The sequence below is a fragment of the Aphis gossypii genome, chromosome 2, assembly GCF_020184175.1.
Source record: "Aphis gossypii isolate Hap1 chromosome 2, ASM2018417v2, whole genome shotgun sequence".
Lineage (NCBI taxonomy): Eukaryota > Metazoa > Arthropoda > Insecta > Hemiptera > Aphididae > Aphis > Aphis gossypii.
The window spans coordinates 66225417-66239289 of record NC_065531.1 but is presented as its reverse complement, the minus strand read 5'-3'; the positions used below and the strand labels follow the sequence as shown (position 1 = coordinate 66239289).

At 27.6% G+C, this 13873-nt stretch overlaps 1 protein-coding gene across 1 annotated transcript; it reads left to right on the top strand.

Moving 5' to 3' along the window:
- The first annotated feature begins 10422 nt into the window (after positions 1 to 10422).
- Positions 10423 to 11590, top strand: LOC114129757 (E3 ubiquitin-protein ligase sina-like). Its single transcript, XM_050200644.1, has one exon. The coding sequence runs from the start codon at positions 10457 to 10459 to the stop codon at positions 11231 to 11233; it is 777 nt and encodes a 258-aa protein (XP_050056601.1). The 5' UTR covers positions 10423 to 10456; the 3' UTR covers positions 11234 to 11590.
- The last annotated feature ends 2283 nt before the right edge of the window (positions 11591 to 13873 follow it).

Below are 13873 nucleotides of genomic sequence, written 5' to 3'. Positions count from 1 at the left end.
AAATTAAAACGGCAGTTTAACCGTAGGTAGAATAAATATCGATCAAATTCGTTGTACAATATATTTCGTAATAATATATTACATCATAGTATCTTATATTATATATAATTGCAGTATTTATTATTTACGGTAAAACGTACATGTTTAAATGATAAAAAAATATATTTCTTGTAAAAACATTACTATATAACACTTGTAAATATCTAAATACAAATTTAGTATTTTATTTCGATTTTTATTATAATATATTTAATATTTGTTCACATTTTAATATATATATATATATATATATATATATGTATGTATTATATAAATGAATAATAATTATAAAATTAGGCTTTAATAATGCTCTGGATGAAAATTGCGTCCCATCAGGTCTTTCCGATATATTATATTATATTTAACGGGTGATTTTGCTAACATATTATTACTATATAATATACGACCGGCGACGGTCCTTTCCCCATTCTATTATACCGGCTGCAGTAAACGACCTTTTAGTTGCTCGTAAACAAACGGCATTTACCTTTCGCTGTCGCATCGATCGGAACCGGAAATCACAGCGGTCGTCCAATAAAATTTTTTATTATATTGTATCAAACGACTGCGAATCCACTAAATGCAATTTGTTTTGCTGTTGTTTAAAAAACCACGATAGAAATCGTAAACGCTGTCCGTTTAACACACGAAAGTGCAAGTTGGTGCAATTCAATGAGCTTAATTTTCCAACTGAGCGGTAGCCGATAGAGAAACCTTTTCAATACAGACAAACCGATCACAGAACTTTGTAGTAGTCAGCTGTAGAACCACGTAATATAATATTATATAATGATGTCACCGATCCGAACGCCATCTATTCATTTTTCTTATTGCAAAAAAGATAAAGGTGACAAGAGCAGAAATTAGATCTAAAATCTTGGAATGAGAGAGAATATTATAACAGTTTCGCACCACACTTAGAACTTGCGTTAAAGATCGTTTGTAACTATTAAATACATTTTTGTACTTGCAGGTTAACTAAATTAATTACTCCTTTATTAGGTTATAGCAATAATCACAAAACTAAAAACATATAATCACAAAATATATGCACGTAGGATTTTAGTTTTTAGATTTCATATTATTATCCTAGTACGGTCATAGGCAGAGATTTGATCAAATTTGAGGGGGGGCTTAAATGTTGCTTTGCAAAGTAAGACGTGGGGGCTTCGCCCCCACACCCCCACTCTATTATCTATCATGCCTTCACTCTTCAGTACGCATCAACTACTAAATTACTAAATTACAAAACTACTAAATAATAATTACTAACTATATAATATTATGCACTTTAAAAATTATTAATTTATATAATATAATACTATACTATAAATAAAAACTGAAGATTTACTTGATAATGATCAATAAAAAAATTGACTTTCTTCAAATTTTAGTATTTTTATGGTATAATAATTATTATATTGACATTTATTTTGACAACATTTCGGGAAAAAAAAATATTTTGTAAAGTTCCAAGATTTTGTCAATCGTTGTAAAATAAGTACCTTTTTTAATATTATATACTATGAAAAATGTTTGATAATTTTGGGGGGCTTTCGATATTTTTGGGGGGGCTAAGCCCCCCCAAGCACCCCCCAATCTCCGCCTATGGTAACGGTCCCTGCAGTGCACTTGGTTTTCAGTTAAAAATGACACCTTTGATAATATGATTTGAACTTTATTTGATACTTAGCGTAATGATATTCAAAACTTTTAAAAATTAATATTTTATAATTTATTTTCAAATAATGAAAAGCAACATTAAAACGAGTATTATTTATATATATAAATAAAGTAGAAAAAGCAAATTAGACATATTTTATCTGCCAGTGATGGCTAGTTTATTATTAAGATAGAGACCATAATTCACTATAACCAATCTGAACCCAAAATAACGTGTTAAAATATTTACAAAGTCAAACTGTAAATTTAAATTTAATAAAACAAAATGCGATAATAGACGTACAAATACGCGTTGAGCGCAATAATAAATGAATAGTTTTTACTTCTTACAAAATAGGTACAGGTCTAAAATGCATCAAACAGATAACTATTTTAATATATTTTTACCAATGGTAATTTTTTGTAACCAATAACAACGTTATACAAACTAAATATAATCGTTTTTAAAAGTCAAAAAAAATCACAATGTGAGCCCCTCTTTATAAAGTGAATTTTGCCAAATCCTATCTTAATTATTGGTACTATGAAACGAAAGTACTGTTAAAATTCTTATGTTTGGTAACGCTCAACGTGGGAGTCGTTCAAAGGCAACAAGTCGTTCCTTTTATACCTTTATGTACGTCTTTGTCAATTATTTTAAAAATGAATAGCTCGGTTGTTAATCAATTTATAGAACCGGAAATAATCCCAAAACCTTCTCTACGATATACTCATATTTTATTCAAAAATACCCCGTGTACCGATCAGACAAGTAGTTCCTGAAATAATTGGTATCGAAAACTCTCTCATTTTTACATTTATATATATATATACATGGATAGATATATCTACAAGTTACAGTATTAATATTGTTTAATAATAAAATATAATAAATAATTTACAATAATTAAGATTTTAGAACTATTTGTTTCCTATATTTATAAATTGTTCAAAGATTTTTTTAGAATTAATTTAAAACCTAGTACCTATTACCTATACATAGTAAATACCTATTTATTTTTATATACATATATTTATATAAATTTGTTTCAGATAAATTGTAAATCAAAATAAATTTAGTTAACACAGTGAAATAAAATAAAATAAATCACTACAAAATCTATAAGTTAATATCATAACTAAAAAGTAGGATTTTACCTTTTACATCACTCTAGTCTTTCATATTTTTACTTAAGGACATATAATATTATATTGATAATAGTTAACAGATCCAAGGTACGTAGCATATGATACAATGACATGCGTATGAGTGCAGCAGAAGGTTCGTGTGCTACATTTGCAACATTTTTTAGGGGGTTAATAATTGATCGATCCAAGCTGACGGTGAACAATTATAAATACTAGATAGACTCTAAAACTAACTACAATAAATTTTAACCAAAATATTTTTTGTAATTTAATGTTTTTAAAAACAGTGAATAAATGTTAGGACGAATATTTACATTTAAAAATTTTAAATAAATTAATAATTATATTATTATAACTATTACATGTAGGAATAATGAAACAATCTATTTGGATATCATACAATTTATTAATAATTCTGGCTGTTCAATATTTATTTGGTTGATTATAAAAAAATAACTGATTTTTGTATATACTGCATCTGGAATATTAAAGTCTACACATGCTTATTATATGATATGGTAAGAATTTATTGATAAATAATAATATATTATATTCTAATAGCCTATAGGTATAAAATACTAATAAATATAATAATATATATGCATAAAATATTTCGTTTGAGAAGTTTTTAAAATAAAATTATACTTTGACTTTTCATCCGACTTTTTTAATATTTGTTGAGACTTTTTTCAACTTTTTGTAAATCATTTTACAGTTTTCTATTTTCTTAATAAATAATAATCATACAACTTATACTTTAATAATTTTTGAGTTCCAAATAGTTTAAACTTTCAACTAAAAAAAAAGCGCATCTACTTTTAGTATATCTTTTGTCTTATAGTTTATTTATTACTATGGTTTGAAATTTATGAATGTAAACAAAGACGCAACAAACTGTAATCAGATTAAGTAATACCACCCATTTAAAAGGATATCATTAATTTTGATATCTTTAGACACTTACTAAAATAAATCAAGTTTCACAACTTTATTTTTACAATAGGTAGGTACATTTTAAAACTATTTTAATCAAGTCCTGTGATTGTGACGTCTAAAATATCGACTTAAGCGCATTGTGTCATTGTGAAATATACTTATACCTACGTAAAATATCTTGTTGATTAATTTAGAAAATCACATGAATTTATTGTGTAGTATAATATATAATATATATATATATCTCATTTAATCAATTCAAGAAGGCCCAATGATATTATTTGATTTAGGTAAATTTAGTTAGTTAAAGATGTATAATAATGATTAAAATATAACAGGTAAATATTGTAATAATGTAAAATATTAAACAAAATTAAAATAATTATGTTATATTTCATTAAATATAATTTTTTTTCCTATATTTCACAAAATAATTATACCCTTATATGCATAAATTAAAATGGCAAGGGTAACGGAACTGAGCAAAGGAATTATATTGCCTTATGTACAGGCGGTATTCATCAATCTTTTAAATCTTTATTAACAAAATATTATTTATTTGATACGTATTTAATCATGATTTAATCATTAAATGTAAATAGTTTATGAAATAAATTATTATTAGTATTATTAGGTATACTAATAATATTAATTAATTTACGCAGAGGATATTTCAGGTAAAAAAAAATTATGTACATTTAAAGTGATACATTTTTATTTTTGACTTTTTAGATTAACTAAAAGTCCAATATATAAAATTGTTTCTATAATTACATGGTAAATCGGGACTCAAGTATAATTTTAGCAAGTGCTAAGTATGTACTTATGCTAGCAGCTGCTGCAAGCTGATTAACTGCAAGGCTTAGGCTGCCACATATGCCCTCATTTTTTTGAATAATCCAGGATGAATGTAGGTATCTATGGGTAAGTTTAGGAACTATAACCTTGAATTAAACTTACTGTCTTTATAAAAAAAAACTGTATAAATATAAGTGACAGTAAAACATTTATCATTTTCTATAAAATATTGTTTAAAAAGTTATATGTTGATTATTATAAGCGAACGGGCTCAAACATATATTTTTTTTTAATTGGTAATAAAATAAGGTCACTTAGAACTGCCATATTATAATATACTTTAGCTAAAACTAACATGGTCTATGCCTTGATAAATGCTTTTAAATTTAAAGAAATACTTTTAATGGTAGACATGTCATAATAATTATTTTCTTTTTCTCTGTTATAATATTTAAAAGTATAACTTTCTATTTTATCATTATTATTATATAAAATAAAATACTACTAAATATACGAGTACTATGATATTTTAAGAACTAGCTAGTTCTTTTTCAATAACTAATGGCTAAAGCACCAAATGGAGCAACCTAATTTGTGTTTGAGCTTATAATATGTTTTAATACTATTAATTGTTTTATTATCTTTATATTTAATATTGTTCTTATTCATTTTCTTTTTTGTTATATTCTTCATTTTCTTAATTATTTACGACTTTGTGTCACAAACTCTCACTTTTCTGCACAAGTTTTGATTTTGAAAAGAGAACCAAAGATCAATTAATTTATGCTTTATAACATGTTTGTAAATTTAATTTATAATTTTTTATCAATAAATACTATTATTATTAAAACAAAAAATAAATAATAATAACATATTGTATCACTTAAATAAACATCATCCTCCTCACCCAAAAAAAAGTTTCATATTATTCAAATATTTGTAAAATACAAGATCTGTCATTTATCAATCTAAATTTATTTTTTTCCTAACGAGTTTTTCTCCAAATTTTGTGTGACCCTAACACATTATATGTATATGTTTTTTGTCCTTAAAATACGGAAATAATTTGTCATTGGCTACACAGTCGAAAAGCTGATATTTATTTATATTTGATTGTTATATTACGTCAAGTGTAATAACTCTATAATGAAATATTTTTTAAATTATAACTATTAAATAATTTTTATTTTTAAAAGTACAAAAATTTTCTTGGACAGTTAGTTGGGTGTAAGCTACTCAAATTTATCATACCATACTATGTACAATCAATTATATACATAGAAGACATAAAAGATATAGGTACTACCTTTAATATTATTATCACTTATTATAATACTGTTTGGCTGTTTTACAGCTGTTTTTATTTATTTTTAATAATATGATGGAATAGATACGGAAATATTTGAAAATAGAGCACCTGCGGCTCCTTATAACAATATGTATTGCGGTTGACACTTGATACTGACGAAAACGCACGTGCCACGTTTGTCTTGTATTTTGGTTATACGTGTATAATATATATGTATATATATATAATACTGTTGTCACAGAATTTAAAATCCATTAACGATTAATTTATTTTAAAACGTCTCAGATGGTATAAACGTATAATAATGTGTAGGGTGTATCGATCTATGACTATATACTCGTATACATATTATAATAAATTGTTATCATCATCTTATTACCTTATTATTGTCCCGAAAAAATCATGACTTCATCCTTCGTTATGAGCTCGTGATATCTTTGTCAAAAAATTGTAAAACTATATTTTTATATGATTTAAATTAAGTATTAGCGACAGCATTTAAATATTTTTATTTATTCAGTTGACTGTGTTATCTTTTAATTGAAAGTAAATATAATTGTATTTAACATTTAATCATAAAATATAGTTTTACTGTTTTATTTTCACAAACAATGATATAAGTACCTATATACCTAATAAGTAATAATTATGTTATAGATAGTGTATAATATTATGTGATCTACTTAATATTGACGTAAACAGAGAGATTATAGTACAAAATACATGACGTATAATTATATTATAATAATACGATTTGCGTAGATTTATCATAGTATTATATTATTATTATTTATTTTAAGCATAGGTACCTAACAATCTATAATAATATTATGACGTGTGCAGTGTGCATGGTTATTTCGTGTGTTTTGAGTTATATGGATAGACAGTGACCATTCACGAATTAATTAATGTCATACACAACACAGAATGATATTGTATTATATTTTAAAGGTGTACCTGTAATCACGTCTCTACATTGAAAATTTAAATTATCGACTACACTCCTATAGCTATTGTTCAATTCTATATAGCGTGGCGGTAAAACGCGCGCGATAACAATATATATTATTATTCTATGTCACGGTACTCGTACATTGGTATCATCGTATGATATTATTTTATGTTCGCCAATATATTACACACGTGGTTGTTGATTTTCAATTAATATTAAAATTACATTTATTTTAAATTGTTTGGCACGATGGACATGTTTTGTGCATAAAACGGAACACGGTCATCAGTCATAATATTATATATTTCGAAGTTTCGAACTGACTACAAACGCAATTATCTATATATTTTATAGAAATAAATGTTTCTTTCGTTATCCTCTATTGACTCAAAAACCACTGAACCGTTTTCAATAAGAGTTATTAAATCAATAGATTTGTTAAGGCTCGGGAAGGGTGTTTAGTGTTTGCAGCTTCGTTTTTTAACACGCGTATAGGTCGCAATAAGGTGGATCATACATAGATTTTTTTTATTCGCGAAAATCCAAATACCTATCTTTTATTTGGATAACAGATTATAAAGAGTTGCCAACCAAAACTAAAATTTGTAGTAGATTAAGTTAAGCAATGTTATTAATTTTAAAAATTTGAATATTTTTTTTTCAATGATGTTTGGACTTAGAACTTTTTAGAGGTTGTCATCTATTTCGAGATAATTATTTATGATATCATTATAATTATTTACAATAATTTTTTGATAAGTTTTCATACATCTATCGATTTTGATGAGCAAATAAAACGAGTCAATCTCTTTAGGTTTTTATAAAATGATACAGTACCTATATAATATTCTACCAATGATAGAAACGCGCGGTTATAATTTAATTTGCCTCATGAGATTGGGACTTACACAACCCAAAGGTATAAACATGAGTACTATACTTAAGAAAACTAGCAGGTATTTTTTATATTAACGTTGTTTTTACGATCGACTTTTACTCTATGGCTAATAGAAATCGAAGCTTCTTTTTTAGAAGTATGTACCTACATAAAACAATAATTTAAATACTCGTGACTTGTATACTTTGAGTTTTGCCTACCGTACATCAACCCATACCTTTATTTATTTTAAATTAATCTTTTTATAAATATTATCAATGCACATAAAATTTATGGTTTTAACAAAACAATATACCCTCTCTTATTATTTCTAACTTATCTACCCGATTACCCGAGTATGTCTATAGGATATACATTTCAGTAAGGATAGTATAAAAATCAAAACTGTTAACGGACTAGCAATTAATAGCACAACCAGGGTTTCACTCGATACCTCCATAGTTATACATTTTTAAACTATACTTAATATCTCCTACTACTTACATACCAAAAACATTAAATTGAACGTCTAAACTGCAGCAAGCTGTAGAGGTCCATATTAAAATAATCACTAATGGGAGATTCTCACAACTTATCATGTAATGTGTATAAATTCAATTTCTTAGTAACTAAATGCTGGTATATAACGTACTCATATAAACATATTAGTGTCACTTAACTATATAGTCGAATTTATTCAACTTAATAAGCACACTGCACACGACCACATCTCACACCCTAACAATTTCGTTACTAGATCTTATAATGTTTATTCGTGTGCACAATATATCTGAAACGTGATGTAAATGCATTAAAATTATCAAATAGGTATTAAGAATTAATAGAAATCTAAATTTTCACTAATTGCAATTTATTGAGAAAATCTGAAACATAATATGATATATGTAATTATGTAATATCAAAATTAAAATAATGAAGGTTATTTTTAAATTAATATACTAAATTTATTTCAACCATAAAACCCAACTATAATTATTAATAACTACAATAAATCATAATTTTTATCGCACTGCATCCAGCGAAGTATTAAGTAAACTTAAAATAAAAAAAAGTTTGCTAATGGGTGTCACTTTGTTATACAAGTAAGTTTTGAGTGAGTCACTTTAATGGGTATGTTAAATTTGGAAATGAGAAATCTTATGATTAATTTTTAAATTGTATACATTAAATGGAACATTTTTGTGAATTTTTACTACAAAATATTTTGAAACAAGATTATAGAAATTTTATCGAAATTTTTAATTTAAACGCTTATAAAAGATACTTAAACGGCTTCACGCAATACCCTGAAATTTTGCTATTAAGAATCATTATTTAGAACTGCCCAATAAGTTGTTATGATTTTAGATCAAACAAATATAATGCTTACCGAATAAGATATCAGTAATATCAAAAAACTACCAAATTTATGATCACATTTAATATACAGGTTTTACTTCATACGTTTCATAATATATCAATTATGAAAATTACAGTATGGAAATATTCAGTCATAAAATATAAATAATTAATTTTTAACAAATTAATAAATTATAGTATTTCAACTATTTTTCTAAATAACTACTTCAAATATAATATTATTAACTCAGCGTTAATTAATTAATATCTATTTTTACTAAGTTTCTCCAAATAAATTATACAAACAATATTAAAAATAAATCAGAAAGTTAAAATACATTTATGTGTAGAACAGTGTTATTAAATAAAGCAAAATTACTTTTAAATCAGTGGATTAATACTACAACGAGGGGAGAATTAAATACCCTAACCTAAATATTAGATCAATAACAAGTAACTAACTAAGTATAATATATCAGAGTATAATATTCGGATTGTGCAAAATTAAGTAAGGCGCTAGAAAATAGGAGAATAATATTGTTGATGTAATATTTGTGTAAAAGCAGTTCATATGTTTAAATAAAATATAATGTTCAGACTTCTTTTAATGCCATAATCTTTGGTTACTTTTCATCAACGTTTACCTCACAAAAACAAAACTATGATGTACTTAATAGTAGTATAAATCGTATATTAAAATCATTAAAAATATTAACTATTTTGATTGTTTTTTTTAAAATTGTGTATTGTTACATATTGTTATGAATAAAAATGTATTTTTTATTACAAATGCAAAACGATACTGAGCGAGAGCGATCTATTAGTACGTCATATTTTATGATGTAGGTATGTATTAATATGTACCTATGTATTATAATATAATATATATTTATTTATTTCACTACTAAAGTAATACAGTAGGTTTTATTTTTTCCCGAAAACATTTCATTAATTGTATTATTAATATTCAATGAGCATTTATTTGAAGTTAGAATATAAAAATTGCGAATATTTTTAAGTTATTTTTTTATCTAGTCAAAAACTGTTGAAATATTCAATTTGTAGAGCTAATAAGGGTCTAGAATTTAATACGAGTTTCCTTATAAGTATTTCTTACTAAAATTCAAAAATGTAAACAGTATATTTTTAGTTTCAATATAAAAGTCATTGATAAGATATATGTATATAAGCATGTATAATAAAATATTATACATATCGTGGTTGATTTGAATTTTAATTATAATAATGACAATACGTTTTTGTTATTAATCTTATATATGTATATATATATTGTCTGTAATACACAGAACAAACAAATCAATTTTTTAAACGTGTCTTGTTGCCGCTTTGTCTGTAACGTAGCCGTGATTTTGTAATGACAACTTTGGAGGAGCAGGCGATTTTAACTTCGACGGATGCTGTGGCGGTAGAGTCGTCGTCGACGTCACCGAGATCAACAACTCAAAATAATTCGCAAACAACAACAGCTGCAGACGGGTCGACGTTGTTGTCGTCGGTGGAGGTGATTTCCGTTTCGATGCAGACGTCCGATTCGGACGAAATCGTGACCATCTCCCGGCAGATCCGTCGTGCGCTGGAATGTCCAATATGCCTGACGCTAGTGTCGGTCATAGCGTGCTACTGCCCCGACGGGCACGCGATGTGCGAACCGTGCATGCTGACGCTGCTAAACACGAACAGCGCCCGAGAAAATCCCTGCCCGCTGTGCCGGACGTTGATGTTGCAGTCGTTGGGCACGTCGACTACGGTCGTCAAACTGACCGAGTCGTCTACTCTGGTGAAGGTGACGTGCTCCAACTGGCAGCACGGGTGCACCGAACTTATTTCCGTCCGGTGCGTCAGCAATCACGAGTCCGAATGTCCGCACGTGCCGACCATCCTGCAGTGCCAGGTGACCATGTGCCAGTGGCTGGGCATGTACGAACAGTTGTTCGAGCACGTGTCAAGCTCGCATTCTGGACTGTGGCAAATGATATTATTAAAACATCGAAACTATATATTTATTATATTTACTACCTATACTCCCCCTTCCCGTATAACTGCCAAGGCGATGATACAGACCCGTCGAAATGCACCATCTCACTCCTCTAGTTTACACGAATATTGCGTAAAACACGCTATTGACGTGTGAAAAAGGTTTTTCGTTTTTTCTCATCGACATAATATTAATAAAAAACAAATACCTAATTATTTTAATTATTTTAAACACACACTCTCGTGTTTTCAGCAAAACCATCTGAAAGTGAACGATTTAAAAGACATAATAAAGAATCAACGCCGGACATACCTGGCCCAGTCGACGTACGGCATGATCTGGGTGATGATATCCCGGATCTCTCGGTCCCGCATCCAGGCGGCACTGTTCATGGTGAACAACCATCGAAGCGAAAAGAATGACGTCGACAAGGTGCCGCCGGACGCACGGTATCGTATCACGTGTTTCGACGAAAACGACCGCTTAAGGACCAAGCAGGACGAGAGTGATTAACTGGAGCACGTTATTGCAGCCAGGGTGCCAGAAAATTTTTACCGGAATGTACACGACGTTCCAAGTCACGACGATTGATCGCATGGTGATAAATTGGTTTCAATGCCCGATGAACAATCGAAATCGTACTCCAACTACACGTTAAATCGTGAAAAGTTTCGTTTTTATTTATTTAAATTTTTTAAATTATTTACTTTTATATTAGTTTTTCCTGTCTTTTTTATCGTGTTCGTAAAAAACGCGCACACGCGTCGAGTATTCTTCCGTTACCGTTGCTCAAACACCGGAGTATCAGACCTGTAGTTGATTTTTTTTACTATACGTTTGACGTGTGTACGTCCTCGTCTTCGATCGTGCAAATCGCCGCCACCGACGCTCGCGAGTCCTGTGTGGCTGAGCGTAAGTGGCTCTTTGTCGCCGTCAATGCGTTTGAAACTAGTTTCTACGTTATTATTTATTATGGCCATATGGTATATGCCATATGTGGTCAATCTAGTGGCGTAATTACCGTCAGAAGGATATGAATAACTTATCTATCCACCGTGACATTTTTTTTTTTAAGAAATGCATACTGCACAGGTAATATTTTGTAGTATTGTGCCTATTTTTTTTAGCATAGTACACAATTGAGCATAGAAAATTCATAATCTAATGTAATTTAATGTTAATATAAGGCGTTATCCTAACATTCTATTACAGACGGCTATATTAATACAAATTTTGATAAATACAATTTTCTACTAAAATAACGTTAACAAGATGTGCATTAAATTATCTTAATAAAATAAATTTATGATTAGTTTAATATTAAATTGGGAATTTCAGGATGATTACATTATTTCTTTTGTTAGATATTATATTATGATATTATAGTAATACAATAATCTATTAATAGAAACTTCCTTCAGTGTATGCACGATGCTCAAAAACAGTAGATTCGATCTTAAAATTGCATAGGTATTAATTAAACAATATACATTGTACATATTATTATTATATTTAAGGCTTTGTACAGCCTACATATTATAATATGCAGTATTGATGTATTTTTTGTTTCATAAGTTCGTGTTCATTAATTATTATTAATAACTCAATATTTATTAGTCCTTTTAATTTTTGTGATAGTTTGTCATTTTCTTTTGTGCGTGTGTGCAATAAACTTGTTACTTTTAAAAATTAAAATTATAATATTAATAATGCCAAAATTTGTGTTAATTATACAAAAAAGAAAAAAGATAGTTCTAATGAAGAAACCAAAAATATGAAGTTTAATAAAGTATTATTGTAAAAGGTAAGATTACAAAGAATCAATTGATACCTAATTTAATATTATTTATATACAAACCTATATCATCGAAAAATGTTAAAAAAAAATTTTATTTTAATAAGTAAATATACACTATCAATATGAAAATTACTTATGAATATAAACCAATTAAGCCATTTACCAAACTAATAAGCTGCTGTTGTTAGAGTTAGATATTCATATACTATAATGTATAACTTTCATGTGTAGGTATATAACTGTATTTTTTGTATTATACATTTTTGAGTAGTAAAAACATATTTTTTACATATAATGTATAAATACACCTCCTCCAACACCAATAGTCTTAATTACACCACTGGTCAGTTCAATATATCATCACCAAGCAAAGTCTAGACTAAAACATCAGTGCTAATATTATGTTCATTACATATTCTAAATTAGTAGATAAACTGTAGGAAACACAAATGACGCCTAGTGAAATATTTTGTCATCTAGTAGACTGTATTTTTAAAGACTGGATGATACACAACTTTTAAAAGAAAAATTTTTATACTAGGTATGTAAAAATAAAAATTAGGTTTGATGCATTTATTATTGTTGAGTATGAGAAAATGAGTTATAATCATACATTTTACAATTAATTTTTATAACGATAAGAGTAAGATTTCCATACGTGTATTACTAATAATAGCCATCATAGATAGATACGGCGATAATGATTCACTATTACATGGGTGAATTTATTCTCAGTATTGATAGGTACCTAGATATTCAACACGTCTTTACTTTGCACCGTAACGACGTAAGACCATAGTAATAACAAGGATTTGTGTATTTTTATATCTGATACTTAGTGCTTTACTAAGTATCAGAGTTTTAATAAAATAAAAATGTAGCATGCTACTAGATATTTTTTCTCTGCAACGAAAATTGTAGTATATAAATGTTATTGGATATTAACACTAAAAAGTAAAAACCATACTATTTCGCCTTGTATCTAGTATTGTTAGAGG